Source organism: Anguilla anguilla, chromosome 17 (genome assembly GCF_013347855.1).
Source record: "Anguilla anguilla isolate fAngAng1 chromosome 17, fAngAng1.pri, whole genome shotgun sequence".
In the NCBI taxonomy this organism is placed as follows: domain Eukaryota; kingdom Metazoa; phylum Chordata; class Actinopteri; order Anguilliformes; family Anguillidae; genus Anguilla; species Anguilla anguilla.
The window spans coordinates 17,696,723-17,712,612 of NC_049217.1; the positions used below are offsets into that span (position 1 = coordinate 17,696,723).

General features: G+C 43.4%; 1 protein-coding gene across 3 annotated transcripts in view; it reads right to left on the reverse strand.

Annotated features, from left to right (window-relative positions):
* The window catches only part of LOC118217179 (integrin alpha-3-like), a 37,625-nt gene that overhangs the window by 13,787 nt on the left and 7,948 nt on the right, over positions 1-15,890 (reverse strand). For all 3 annotated transcript variants that reach the window (XR_004763135.1, XM_035399002.1, XM_035399003.1), the window contains exons 2-6: positions 4,145-4,272; positions 2,988-3,070; positions 1,724-1,970; positions 1,000-1,101; positions 161-362 (exon numbers count right to left, since the gene is read on the reverse strand). Coding sequence is in view for 2 of the 3 variants with exons in the window: in XM_035399002.1 (XP_035254893.1) it covers positions 161-362; positions 1,000-1,101; positions 1,724-1,970; positions 2,988-3,070; positions 4,145-4,272 (762 nt within the window). In the remaining variant the exon portion in view is untranslated. The remainder of the gene's footprint in view (positions 1-160; positions 363-999; positions 1,102-1,723; positions 1,971-2,987; positions 3,071-4,144; positions 4,273-15,890) is intronic.

Sequence of the window (15,890 nt, forward strand, 5' to 3'; positions counted from 1 at the left end):
GCTGTAGACTGGAATGACTCATGTAAAAGACATATTACATTATAAAAGTCCCAGGCACAATCTGTGATATATTTCATAAAGCACCACAGCCACAGAATACACACTGTACAATTACTACATACGGCAAAAGTCTTTATTGCTTAGTTTAAAGATGGCATACCCGTCGCTGTTGAGGTCAGTGGTGGCGATGCAGTTTCCGAAATAGGAACCAACCTGCTCCCCGTTCAGGATTAACACGACGGCCAGGGTGTCTTCAATCTTTGCCAAAGTGACTGAGCCCCTGTTATCATCCCGTGGAGACCCTGTCACCACCGTGTACTCATTCATGCTGAGGAGGTTCTTCTCCTCAGTTACCGAGTAACCTGCAATGCACCACATGTCCCTTAACTTCTGTGTTGATCGCTCAACCAGCAATTCATTTTTATTGTATTTACACTACGTCTAAATAGGAAGTCTCACCCAGATGGAAATCTCTTTTTCAAGAAGGACCTGGCCAAGAAGGGCAGCAGTACATTCAAAAAAGTATTTTTTTTAAAAACACCGTGCGTTGTTCATGTCAGTCACTAATGATCCTGGTGGCAGCGTGTAAATTTTTGCAGAGAACAGTCAGTTTCAGCATAAATGGACACAGTCGGTCAAATACAGCGTGTTTAGCTGGAGTTTGAACCGCAGGTTTAAACCCCAAGACCACAGAACTGCATTATAACTGAAACAGCTATCCAAATATGTGAAATAACTATTAGCCGTTCCAGTTACAATGCAGTTCTGTGGGGTTTAAATCTGACCCACTACGTCCATTTTTGCTGAAACTGTCTGCGCTCCACATAAATTTACATGCAGGGAACAACTGCTGCCTTTATTTGTTAACCTTTTTAAAGTTGAAATGGTGCTTCTTACTTGAATGCCTATGTTTGAGTTTTTGTGGTATGTATCCTGATTGCATAGTGCGGTTGCAGTGAGTGTGAATAGCAGCACCAAAAAGCCATAAGGCCACTGTACCCATGTAGGAGTAACTCTTCTTGCCGAAATCCGGAAAGGATTTGGTCCTGGAGTCCCAGGAATCTTCAGGAACGGGGTTCCTCCACGTGACATGGACATTGCCTGATGAATAAGCAGATAATGATACAACAGATACAAATATTAGAAAAGAGACACACAGGCACACACACACAGGCAAACAATTAGGAAATGCATTAACGCTATCGTTTAAAAAATAAAAATACTAATCACAAACAAAAATATTGTGAATGGCTAGCTAGCGTGAAGATTCTGAATTAATAGATAAAGAACCTGAAAACATTACAGCAAGTGCACTCAATTGCTCAAAGTAGTCATGAGCACAGATAAATGCACAATATGTATGCACATGTACATGGGGATCTGTTTAGATGCCCTTCTTTAAATGTCATCAACATTCAGGTCAACATTCAACATTGTTTTCAGTCAAGTTCTCTTTGACCAGAACCCAATTTCTTAATACCCCCAATTTCTAATGAATAAATATGTTTAGGTTCCAGTCTAATAAACAAAATAATAATAATGAAAAATTAAATCACTTCACTATTTGTATTTACCTTTATATTATCACTCACTGACAAAATATTGACAATGTCATTACAATGTCATCAATGGATCTTTTTCATTAAGAGAAAAACTATGTGGTTCCTTTACTGAAGTAGGCATTCACAACGATCACACCACGCCCCTGCTCTGCCACCCCTACCCTCCCAATTGAAGCTGCCAGGGGAGCCGATGTAGACGTCCGTATGGCTGATGCCACCAGAGATGCCCATGTTGCACAGCCCCTCCCTGTCGTGGTCCTCGTCCGGGTTGCAGTTCTCGTACGGGAAGGTTTGCCAGTAGTCGGTGGGGTCGTAGGTCAGGTCGTTCCCCCGTACGTAGCACTTCCCGACCATCCTCCACAGAGAGAGCTCGGGGCCCACCACCTTCACGTAGCGGTGACCGCAGGCCTGGACCGGGGGGGCGGCGGGAGAGGGAAGTCAGACACAATGGCTTTTTGTGCAGCTCGTGTTTACATATCCTCTGGACCGCGTATATTTATTCACTCCATCTCTGTTACATGTCTGACTTTGCTTTGAGCTACATGACATTCAAGTTAAGCTGAAGAACAGTTTCATAGGCCTGCTAGGAACTCAATAAAACATTAGAGCATGAGCACATGCAGGCCCTACTCTTCCAATTTAAGGTATTTAACATGGTAAAAAAAAAAACAGTAGGGTATTTAAAGTATTAAAAAATATAAAAGTGGGAACATTCAAACAATACAAAAGTATGCCATCACACAGCAATGTCTAATTCCAGAGTGAATCAACATGCCAGGCTCAGAGCAGAGAATGACAGGGCCGAAGTGAGAAGTAGAGTTTCATGAAACTGCAGACGACCACAAGCTTTCCGGCTTGAATTCAGGTCAGGTGGTATTTCTGCTAAACTGCTTCAGGAAAGTGTGCCATAGTTCTAATAATACAGAGGCAGTGTACATCGGTGTAGGCTGGGTAGCATAATGGTTAGGAAGCTGGGCTTGGAACTCAGCTTTGGAGCTTTAGTTCCCTGGTGGGGCGCAGCTAGTGTACTCTGGAGCAAGATACTTAAATTGAATTGCTTCCGTAACTACTGAGCTGTATAAATGGATTGTGTGTAAAAAGAATTTAAGACACTCTGGATAGGAGCATTGGTTAACGGTGTAAAAAAGTGCTTAAATCATGAGGTTGGGCTTATACATCCTTCAGACTGGCTCCAATAGCACATAAATAACACTGCAGAAATACAGGGCAGCTTGTAAAACTATACGCATGTAAAGTGCCCTTCCTGAGGTGGCCACAGACAGAGGAGATGGTCAAAGAAGAGCTCCATGGGCCCATTAGAAATGGAAAGGATAAAGGAAGAGGGAGAACAGCACCCCCCCCCTCCCCTCCACCTGTCCCCTCTCGCTGTGTTTGTGCAGGGGAGTGGAAGGGGGGTGGACTCACCAGCACTCGTCCTCCCCACTGATCCTTCTGGCTGGCCACCGTCACACCCAGCCACATCCCCTCGACAATCTCATTGGGGGCCACTGCATGCAGGAAGCAAAACATTAGCCTGCTCCTACCGTCAACACAGCTTAGAGACCGTAACCAAGGAGACGTTCAAAAGTGCCTCATGAGAACATATGCAGTACAATCTACTGTTATTTGGGTTAGTTTGCTTCCCAGACAAATTCAAATTAATTACAGAATCTATGTAGATACACGTGTTGAACTGCTATAATGCTATAATGAAAAACTAAAGAATATTTATCAGCAAATCAACTCCCAAATATTAGCCTAATATGTGCATAAGTTATGTGCACATACTGGTGCTGGTTAAGAGAAAAATAAAGAGAGAAAATTAACTGTAATAAAGTAAATCATTTTTAGTATATTTTTCATTTCATCCCTCCATTACAATTCACTTGATTACAGAATTATACATACATATATTATTTCCTCTCTGTGATAAATATAAAGAGATAACCATATCAGACCAGTTGCTACAGGTCATGATCTATGAACTATCTATTGTTATTTCAGGACTCAATATGTTTTTATTTTCCCACAGCCCACACCACTGGACTAAAAGCAATAAACACAGCAATGTCAATTCAGGAAATCACGCCTTCAGTACATGTGGTGTTCAGTGTGAATGTGAGTCTAGAAGAGACAATGACTTCACCCATGCAGCCATGATAAGAGATTGATACTTCCCCTGTACATCGAACCCAGTAAACAGGTCTGTTTCAGAGAAAATAACACAGATGGGAGCTCTGGTTCTCAGAACCGGACAAGGTGGAAAAAATAATCTGAACCTTTTCAGATTTTCTATTCTATTTTCAAACTACTGCAAATTGCAATTACTGAACAATTAGGGGTGGAAGAAATGTTTTTTTGTCTAATTTCACATAGTTTCATATTGTTTAAATATATATGCAAACAATTAATACACCAAGAGCTATTCTCTGTAAAAAAAAAAAAAAAAAAAATAGACTGAAACTAATTAAAATTTTTGTAGGAAAAATCCAGGGGAAAAATACACCCTGAGATGAAAATAACGGCGGAGCCAACAGCCACGGAGGCCACGGAGACCAGAGAGGGGGAGAGGCGATTCGAACCTGAGCTGACCAGATCCATCCTGGAGCAGTCGGAGGGGTCGATGGTGATGGGACAGGAGTAGACGGCCCCAGTCTCATTCACTCTCAGCTGGGGCTGGGCTTTCTCCTTCGGTGCTCCGGTGAGGAGTCTAGGTACACACACACACACACAAATAAAATTATAACTTCAACCAAACCAGAGGAGATTAAGGCAAACTACCTTTAAATGAGCCTGTGTCACTCAAGACACAACAGCAGCGTGCCCTTTGAGATTCAAACTTCGTACTCTAGAACATGGACAGTCAAATCTGGCCCTTGCGGCCAGTAGTGCTGCTGGTTTTCATTCTTTCCCTAAGATCAGGACTGATTTAAACCTGGGACATCAGGTGAGTTAAATCTGTGACCAATCAGTGCCATTAATCGAGCAATTAACTATGAGGTAGAAAAGAATACCAGCAGTGCCACTGGCCTTGAGGACCAGATTTGAGTATCCTTGGCCTATAGTACAGATTCAAACCAGTTCAGCACAGGCTATTTTCTATTCAAAACATGTTAACAAAACATACTGAAGGTAAAGAGCACGATGAAGGACAGGGATGGAAGGTGTGGAGAGGTAGAGAGATGGAAATAAAAGAGGAGTGGGAGGGAAAGAAACGTGCAAGACGTAGAAAGGAGACCCAGAGGGTGGTTGAAGGACACAGCACTGCCGTCAGACTCATCCGGTTTGGGGGTCTAATTTCATTTCGACGCCCCCCTCCTCCCGCCACCCCCATCTCCAGCCCCCCGCCGTCTCCAGTCACGTGACTGCAAATCAGGTTTGGCTGGGCAGAAACGCGGACATGGGAGAGGGGGCGACAAGTGAAGGGTAATGGCACAAAATGGCCACATTTATCCTCTAGTGGTCCAGATATGCCCCTCTTTTCCATTCACTGCGGCTGTTGCACGGCAACATGCAGAACATTACAGCGCTATCTGCAGGATGCCTGCGCTCATATAAATGCACTGTGTAGCACAGCTGGTGTCCCTACAACCAAAAAGTCTCACGTCTGAAGTATGGACATTTCCCAATAGGCACCACCTGGCACCAGCAGCGGACTGCAGGCCAGCCAACACCTTTGACTGTAGAAGGACATGCGGCAGGCATAGACTTCCTCTTTCTTCTCACAAGTGAATAAACACTGCAGGTAAACACTGGAGAGCAAACACTGGAACAATAGAACACCTCTTTTCTGCTAATCCCTTTTTGGGCGTGGATCTAAAATCTGGGACATAGATTCTCATATGTACTGTTTAAAATGTCCTGCTTTAAAGGCGCACATTAACACTGGACAGACTGGTGAGAGATGATGGCCTAAACACTATAAGGAAGCTTATACCGCATATTTCCAGACAGGCAATGCCACAGGCAAATTCAAGACCGCTAGAAATATTGAGGCTGTGCTCTTTGCTCTGACTAGGACCATCAGTTTGGACCTGGCCTTAATATTTACCCACACTGCAACGGGGCTGCTAATAAAAGCATGTTTACAAGGCAGTAGGGCAAACAGAGCCAGCCTCAGTCACAAGCCAGAACAAGAGCAGCAGCCTGTGGGATCTGCTGACCATGGGAACCAGCCTCCCCCGTGATTAGGGAATAAGCACTTAAGATATCCCAGCATTCACTGCACCAAGAGAATTCAAAACCACAGGGGTAGGGGGTTTGGCATGTTCCCACTTGTTAGGGCAGTGAAATGTGGATTTTGATTTGTGTTTTGTGTGGGATAACTTCACAGCAATAATGGTAGTGAGGACTGGTGCACCTTATCAAAGATGCGGGATCTGACTTATTTCAGCTATGATTCTCTTTTTGAAAACAAATGTGCATTCCCACTAACCCTAAAGCATTGATATTAATTAAACATAATTTAAAAGTAATTAAACATTAACACCTAACAACAAAGTAATTACACATTAACATCTGGGCTATGAGAAATACACTGAAATGACTAAACCACATGCATACGGTAAGAGGCTTTGTCAAGACTTCTTGTGAGAATGACAGAATTAAACCAAGTGAAAAGCCACATAGCTGAGAAAGGTGAACCTGTGTGTGTGTGGTGTGTGTGTGTGCCACATACAGTTGCTGAGAAATTAGAGCCTGTGTTTGTGTGGTATGTGTGTGTTTGTACAAAGCAGACAGGAGTTCCCTGTAGAACAGGGTAATTTTCTAAAGTACACCCCCAGAAGTAATTAGGCTTTTTTCTTGGCAGACATGGCATGTTTGAACCATGCAGGGCAAGAACATCATTCACAGTCTCAGATGTACAAGGAATATATAAATCACATCCCTAATTAGTATTATATCTATGAATTATCCTCATGACAGCAATTCTGAAAGTCTACAAATGACCAGAAAATAAAGATAAGGAAAATAAAGAATTACAGATGAAAACATAAAATGATGAGTATTTTATTCTGGAAATGATACACACTGACTATGCTTACAGCTGCCATGAACTGGAATGGAAATTGAAAGTTTGAGATCTGACTGAACGCCAGGTCAAAGACTGTTTCTACCCCTTGATCTTCAATCACACTGCAAACCCCGCATCTTAAATCTAAAAGCCAAGCAATAAAAATTAAGAAAGCGTGCTTTACATCTGCCCCAGGTATGCACTCCATTCTATTCCGGAATGCAGGAAGAGCCTTAAACAAGCATCATTAATACGAATATATAATCTAACCCAGGCGTGTCCAATCTCATCTGCAAAGGATCGGTGTTGGTGCAGGTTTTTGTTTCAGCCCAGCGCAAAGACACCCGATTCAACTAATTCGCAGATCATAGGCTAGTCCCCAATCAAGACCTTGATGAGTAGAATCGGGTGTCTTAATACTGGGCTAGGACAAAGACCTGCGTCCACACCGGCCCTTTTCGGATATGACTGGACCCCCCTGATCTAACCCATCCCTCATTACAGGTTCACCAGGGATCACAGGATGTTTGGATGTGGGATTTCGTAAAAGTGGACAGCTCAGCCCTTTTGGTATTTTGCAATTTGAAATCATGGGGGGTGACCAATCGCTGGGGAGTGAGGTAGAGCTGAGGAATCTCAGAGGCAGACCCTCGCAGTGCCCGACCTGCGGGCACTCCCTCCAAACGCACCGCCAAGCCAAATACCCGCCTTCAGAGATACTATCCTGGGGGTGCCAGGCAAGGTGAGCAATCGCTTTCCGCAGGAAGCCTGCGCAACAGGACGGGCTCACAGATTCCATTCTTATTTGAAACGGATGCCTTTCAGAGTTATGGAGGATATGGGGGGGGGGGGGGAACAGGGATAAAATCTTCAAAGAAAAATAACGGACCAATCGTACAGAGTTCATGTACAGCTTGTCGGAACAGGCCGTTGAAAGCCGAGCCGTTGAGTCACCCATCTGCCGATTGGGCCCCCAGTGCCTCTGCACAGGGTGGGACCAGTTCACCTGAAAGGAGGCGGAGCCCATGAGGAGGTGACATCACTGTTTAACTTACAATGGAGGGGCGGGTACAGCACTTTATTAAGGGGGGGGAATCAATATTGCTGCTGACAAACCCCGCAAATGCATGTTTGATGATCGGATGGGCCAATGCTCAAATTTGAAAGAATGCAAGCCTTGCATGAAGTACCCAAGAAAAGAAAAATGGTCATTTCATCTCCCCATGTCACAGTGGGCATTGGGCATGATGCATTAACTGGGTCTAATGTCAATCTGACATTATCGTGGACGCGATCTGAAAAGCAGATCAACTATTATTTGCACAAAATGCTGTTTGATGGGTCAAAGGCCAGGGCCAACCTTACAGGAAGCCGTCAGAACAGAAAGACCTGGGTGTTTGTGCTTGCTTTGCAGCAAACTAAGCGCTTTCGCCCTTTGTCTTCTTTAATAAAACGTCTCTGACTCATTGCACAGCTGAAAAGGTGAACAGGAAATACTGTAACACCCTCCAGAGATGACTGTCCATCTGTAAATGAAAAAAAGCAATGCTTCTGCTCATTAAATATAGTACTGCCAGCACGTGACAACAGAATTAGGATTCACTTAGTTACGCACAAAACTAATGGATCTTCATTTCTGTAGTGCATACGCTGCAGTGCAGAAGCAGCACTAAGGGTTTCTATGACACCACTTGGCCAAGGAAACCATTAATTCTGATTTATTGGCAGATGTACGGACATCAATAATGTTTCTCTTTTGCCTGGAAAAGAACAACACCAAACAAATGCCTCCAAAGATAAGGAGCCGGCAGGGCTTGCTCCTCTGGTCGTAAGACAGTCTGTAATGGACTAAGAACCAAACATAAAGACAGACGCTTTGAAAGATGACTGTCAGGGCTATAAGAGCAGACGGAGAAAAGCGTCAGACAGATTGAACTGATAATATCCGCCTCACCCTGCACAGACCACAGGCAGACCTCGCTATTTATTCAAGAAAACCACAGTGAGAATAACTGTCAACTACAGTGAGAATAACTGTCAACTGTCAGATGTATTGAAATATCATCTCAGTTCTGTTTTACACGTTCTGGGAGCATAAAAGTGCTATAAAAGCAGGGTCTGTTTTTGCCTTGTTATTATTTTGCGTTTACCGTAAGTGGAATTGATGTAGTTGCAATCAAAATCATTTTTAAAAGTCTAATTTAGTATATGGACAGCAAGGTTTTGTTGTCGTTTTGGCTCTAGACACCAACACACTGGAATTGAAATGAAACAATCATAATCGAATGCAAAGGACTACAAGATTATGTTGATTTGTCCAATTAAATGGATGGTAAATAAACTGCATTTATATAGCGCTTTTATCCAAAGCGCTTTACAATTGATGCCTCTCATTCACCCATTCACACACACACTCACACCAACAGTGAAAGGCTGCCATTCAAGGTACCAATTAGCTTGTTGGGAGCAATTAAGGGTTAGGTGTCTTGCTCATGGACACTTCGACACGCCCTGGGCAGGGGATGGAACCAGCAACCCTCCGACTGCCAGACAACCGCTCTTAGGCTACCTCCTGAGCTATGTCACCCCAATTACTTTTAGTCCCCTAAAATGGGGGGACTATGTATAAGAAGAGTTGCAATTCCTACATGGTCCGATCACTGGATATGGATGTAAGTATCCTTAAATGAAAGCTGATAGTCTGCACTTTAACCTCATATTCATAGTTTCATTTCAAATCCAATGTGCTGGAGTACTGAGCTAAAACAACACAAACTGTGTCACTGTCCAAATATTCATTTGAATGAAAGAAACCTCTTATCCACCTGTTAACAGACTTGACTGAATTGCTTCAAATGTACATACTTTTAAAATTAGAGACCAAGGCTTTTCAAGCTTTCCTGATTTAGTGACCTCCTTCCAGGCTCCAAGACATTCAAGTCTGGCCAGGCACTCCCCACAAGTACCTTCAAGGACCTCCAGGGGTCTACGGATCCCCTGTTGAAAACCAAGGCTCTAGATCAGTGGTGTCAAACTCGTGCCATGGAGGGCCGTGTGTATGCAGGTTTTCATTCCAACCAATTAATGCTGCCTTAATTGAGTCCAATTACTCATTCAGCCATATGCGTTTAACTGCATTGAAGCACAGAATATAAGAACATTTTTATTTAGACAAGTCGGGTCACCATTGTGCACAAACCTGCATCCCTAATTCAGCAAATAATTTAACTAATTATATAATCAAGATCTGAGGCTGGAATGAAAACCTGCATACACACGGCCCTCCATGGCAACGAGTTTGACACCACTGCTCTAGATGGATTGCAACAAAAAACAAGGATAGTAAATGCACAAAGGTTTTTGGGTTTTTCATGTTGTGATTTGAGTTCCCACCGGTTTTAGGTTTTTTGCCCAATTAAATGTTTAACAGGCTTCTGAAGAAGACAGTTCTGTAAACCATGTGGTCAATGTAGAATGGTACTGTGGCTTCCAAGATGCTGAGGCTTTCCTGAGAAAATGAGTGTCATTGTCTTTGCCCTCCAAACCACTGTTCTCAAAGTATGCAAAGAAATTTTCTGAAATTCCTGTCTGGGATGAACAGGCCCTAGCCTTATGGATAACATGCACTACAGTGGAAATGGGTAGGGTAAGATCAACTTATTGTGAAACTTTGATAGCAATCACCCAGATTTATGTCCAGTCACTTTCAGAACGTGGAAATCAAACACATCTTTATTAGAATTACAGGATTTTATTTCAGAATGACTGAAATGTAAGAACAAACATAATTATAGAATTGGAGAATTACAAGCATGAAATTATTTGCACATATTCTGGGAGTGGCCTGTAATGTCTTTCTAGAGGCTTATGGAAAGGCTTTCCCCAAACACTGGGAGGAGCCAGCGTGCCTGGGACTGCTACTCTATGGGCAGGACCTCAAATTAATTCAAAGTTACACAACTGACATTTTTATTGCCAGCTTGATGTCTCTAAGAAATCAATCCTTAAGGGCAGGGCAGAGCCCAGCACTAATATACAATCCTAATTTCCAAGATCTTCCCATTTTTAGAGAACTTGACAGCAAGAGTGCATGAGGCAAGCTGTGCCGCTGTGAATAGATGGTGTGACTAGATTACTGATAACCATTTACTGTAGTTGTGCAGTCCTGACAGTGAGCTAATGTTTGGGACAAAGACCTTTTTTTCTTGATTTGGCTCTACTTCACAATTTCTGGATTTGTAATCACAAAATTCACATGTGGTTAAAGTACACATTCTCAGCTTATATTTAGTATTTTTATACACCCATAAATTTTTTTCACCATGTAAAAATGACAGCACTTTTTATAAATCGCCCCCAATTTCAGGGCAACATACCATTTGGGACATATTCACTTTATGTAAATTAAAGTAGTCATGTTTTGTATATTGTCGCACATCCTTTGCAAGAAATGACTGCTGACTGCACGTAGTCTGTGACCAATAACATATGAAACACATGTTCAACTGGATTCATATTGGGGAATGACTTGGCCAGTCATGAATTTTTCGGTTTTTGCCCTTGAAAAACTCCTTTGTTGCTGCTGTCTTGCTGTAGGTTGAAGCACCAGCCAATGAATTCAGAGCATTTGCCTGAACTAAGATAAGATGCTTCTGTGCACTCCAGAATTCGTTCTGCTTCTGCTATCAGCAGTTACATCGTCAATGAAAACAAGTGAGCCAGTACCTGTGGCAGCCACACATGCCCAAACCATGACACCCCCACCATGTTTCACAGATGAGGGGGGTGCTTTTGATCTTGGGGACTTGCTTTTGACCTCTACACTTTGTTCCTGCCATCACTCTGATACAAGTGAATCTTGGTATCTTGGTACCTTATCTTAACAAATAACAATAACAGATTCCAAAGGCAATCAAGAGCCTTGAATCAAGACTAGGTACTGAAAGCCCTCTTATATCTAGCCTAAAGACCTAACTGAACTCACCTGTCTAATAAGAACACTTGTGAAGCCATTTGTCTCAAATATGATGGTGCCCTGAAATGGGCAGCCATGTAAAAAAGCTCTTTAATTTCTACATGGTGAAACCAAAATGTATTCTTAAAAAAAACCCTTTAATAAAAGCTGAGAATCTACACTTAAACCACATGCAAATTGTTTGATTACAAATATAAATGTGAGGTTCAGAGGCAATAAAAAGTCTTTACCCCAAACATTATGGAGCTCACTGCATTAGGCAACAAAAAAAAGTTTTTAAAAACTTTTCGTGATCTGATCACATCATTTTTTTGAAGAAGCACATTTGCATGCTGTCCTTATTACGTGCATAAACAGAAACAGAGGCCATGGTACCTACACATCTGCACGTAGGCTAGGCTACATCATACTTTTATTCTTTTTGTGTCTGCGGCGTGCGAGTCCCACATCCTGTGAGGTGAAATCGGTACCCACATCGGCTCAGGTTCTCAGACAGGGAAATTTTGCGCAACACCGTCAGCAGAGAGAAAGAGAGGAACTGGGTCGCGCCATTGTGAGGTAACGCGCCGAGGCACGCGGGAGCCGGCGTTCCACAGCCGGGCCAAGTCTAAACACGGCTCAGATAAGGAGCGCTCGGGCACGAAGAGCGAACCGGAGCCAGCCAGCGCAGAGCCGTCGCCAAGGCTGGCTGCCCGCTGACAGCGCCCAGGAGAACGCGCGCGCCGACTAGCACCGTCGCCATGGAGACGAGCAAGTCTCGGACTGACGCGAGGAACGTGCTGAAAGGGAAGGGCGGGCGAGGTTCCCGCCGCTGACGGGGAGCCGCTGCTGGGGACCTGTTGTTCTCAGCCAGGGCAGGCAGCTGTTTCTGTTCAAATGCTTCATACCTATCAACAAGCTGGACGTGCATGTGTAGTGTGACATAGTGCTGCGAGCAGCCTGGTCTAATGAAGCAGTGTGAACAGATTGCTGCATATGCAGAAGATACAAATATATGAGCTTTGAATGTCGTTGAGTGTAAAATGAGGAAATCTTTAAGACCACTGTGCGCATTAAACCAAAAAACAATAAAACATTGAGGCAGAAAAAAAAATCCTATTATTAAAGGAAGGCCTTAGAAAAAAGTTTGAGAACCACTGCAGTGCACAAATACCCAGCCTAGATGCTCCAAATGGTCTGTTCATCGCCAAATATTTTGATGATTTTACATCCAGTGTCCATGATACTGTTTCAGCACAGGAGTGTTATTGACACAGTCAGAACACGTAGCCCGCTATGGCATGGAAAGGAGTGAAATGGAGGTGGAATAAAAAAGGCAGTAAACACTCACTTGGGTGCAGCCCTTTTAACCTTGGAACCCTCCATGCAAACACGCACGCACGCACGCATGCACACACATACCTCATTGCGGTGTGTCTGAAAGTCAAACACCCTATATCCAGTGTTCAGGAGCCAAGCCACCTGACCTTTGTGTAACAGGAGGTCAGAGCAGACATACACACACATACATGCACATGCGCAGATGCACACACACACCCTGTTAGGCCCTTCTCAGTCAACATTTCTGAAGTACCTCCAACTCAGCATATTCCCCTAACACTGGAAAACTCAAACTCGCACTATACAAATACCTGCCAGAGGCAGCAAATCGCAGCCAAGCAAATACGAAGCAAACGCATGAAAAAGATCACCTACGACGAGCACGGCAAGTCGACTGGAGTAAAGTCATCCACATTTCTACTGTTAGATTGAATGCACTAAAAAACAAGGGTCCGTCTGAGTCACGGGGCTAGGCGTATTCAGATAAATTACTTTCCAGCGTTTCCAGTACATTCCATGCTACAATGCTGTTCAAATACATTAACCATATGATTCATTGCCATTCTCCGAGTGATTCATATGACAGGACGAGCGCTTATCGTCCATTAAGCTGAAATCACGCCGGATGCCGCTGCAGCTCCACTGAATACGGAGTTCTGTTTCATCTGAGTAGGGGCAGAGGCAGTGAAGTTTCCCGCAAATTTACCCTGAAGCAGATGGAGTTACAGTGAGCTGTCAATCATTTGATATGTTTGAACCAATCAAAAGATCTAACTCTCCTACAGCAAAATGCAATGATAGGATCGAATCAGTAAGTCACTGAGCACGGTGGCTCCGCCCATTTTTTTTTTCATGAAACCTCACACTCCCATCATTGCATCTAACGGATTCGTCTGCACTTGTTTGGCATACGTGTCAGCCGTGTAAGGCATGAGAAAGCAGGACGTGGAGGGAAGTGCATGAGAGGTTACTTGGAGCCGTTTCCGAATCACTGCAGTTGCCTACTATTGAGTATACAAGTAGCATACAAGCTGTATACAACTTGTATACTTAATAGTAGACAAGTGTGCCAATTCGGACACGTCCAGGACCTATGAACAGCACTTAACAGCAGAGGATAATGGATAAGACTAAGATAAAAACCTGAGCCCAGACAACACTCCTACGCGGGCACACTTTACGAGCCTTGGCCCAGTGCAGGCCTTTTCCTGCTCTGAACAGAGAGATAAGTATGTCTGAATCACTAGATGCACTGAACGATATGTGGGTGCATGAAATCACGCCACCTGCGATCCCTCCTGAAAAACACCAAACCACGCAGATGTAATGACATAAATCTACCATCGAAGCTAAAAGATAAATGCAGTGAAGACAAAATCTACGTGATGGTCCCGAGGCAAGCATGTTCACGCAGCACACAAAGCCCGGTCGTTTCACTTCTGATGTTTCGTTTTTAAAAAAACAGTATGACGGCAGTACTCTCTTCCTGCCCTGTGTGGCAAAGGGCAGTTTCTCTGTTCTCTCTACAGGTATTTCCTGTTGAATAGACATTTGAAAGATCATCTGCAGCCAATCTGTATAGCCATCTGTTTTTCATTTGTCCACATTATCACCTGTCATTACAATATTCAGCAAGCCAAGCGTATCAAAATATACCATTAAATCTAAACAAAGAAGATTGACACTCATTAGTCTAAACACTCATTGCTGATCTCACACACACAGTCCCCACAATATATACACCTAAATTAACTGTCACTGTCCCAACACATTTGTATTTAACTGTAGGCTATATGGCTTAAAAATGTGTTCATCTTAAAGTACCATAGGTTGTAGTATTTAAGCAGACCTGTATAAATTGTGCGACATGTTCTGATGAATACCTATGCGTCAAACCAGCAATCATCATGGCTGAATAAAATACTACTCTCATTTTAGAGCATAAGTGTGCGAGTTTTACTTCCGGATTATTTAATGCGACATTTAGGCTCTGCACTTTACGACGAGTACTTTTTTTTTAATCCACAAGCGCGTCGACCTCCAGAAAAAAGTAACGTCCACCCACATGCAATTGAGTACGATCGCACCAATATACGGCACAGCCGGGAATGAGAGCGAAGGGGATGTTTCTCACAGAGGGGGGCTGACAGCGCAGATGGATGACACCGGAATAGCTGACACGAGCTGGTTTTGAGAGCGCCATTAAGGACGGCGTTTCATTAAGACGCGGGGTTTTCAATTAGACGAGTAGAGAAAGGGCCGCGGGGGAGCGTGTCCGCTGCTGTGAGTAAATCACGCCCGAGCCGCGCAGGGAGAGATTCAGGCGAAAGCTCCCGCTTCCCATAAAAAAACCCCACCACGAGCGATGCGCACTCCACGGCGACAGTCGATATATATTGAACATGACCTTATAACTTCTACCTGCTCTTAAAAACCCTCTCTTTTATTCAAGACCGTAAGGCTCGACATAAACCGCTGCTGGTAATGTTCAATGCGTGCCATTTTATATGTTTAGTCACTCCTTCAAAATTTAATAAACGTAGATGCCTTTTATTTTGAGTACAACAGAAGACATTCAGGTATCAGATCAGATATTGATAAGACATATTTGAATTGAATTGAGTTTTGAATATGCAGTGCAATTCCATCAAAGGTGAAATAAAACAACTCTGGCTTGGAGAACGTGCTGATGATTCACAAGTCTCCATTTCCTTGCGATAACAGTGCTCACTTCCACTTCAGACATCAGAGATTTCCCTGCTTGTATAGGCTAATCTATAAAATCTATAGCACAGTTGCTTGCTTGGAGAGGCTAATCTACAGTATAGCACAGTTGCTTGCTTGGAGAGGCTAATCTACAGTATAGCACAGTTGCTAGTTTGGAGAGGCTAATCTACAATACAGTTTAGTGTAGGAGATCACAGCTCTGAGGACTCTGAGACACCAGCCTGGTTTCAATCATCACTTGTTCTTAACAGTAATCCGCAATTGCCAGAATCTTTCCCTGAACAAGCACCAA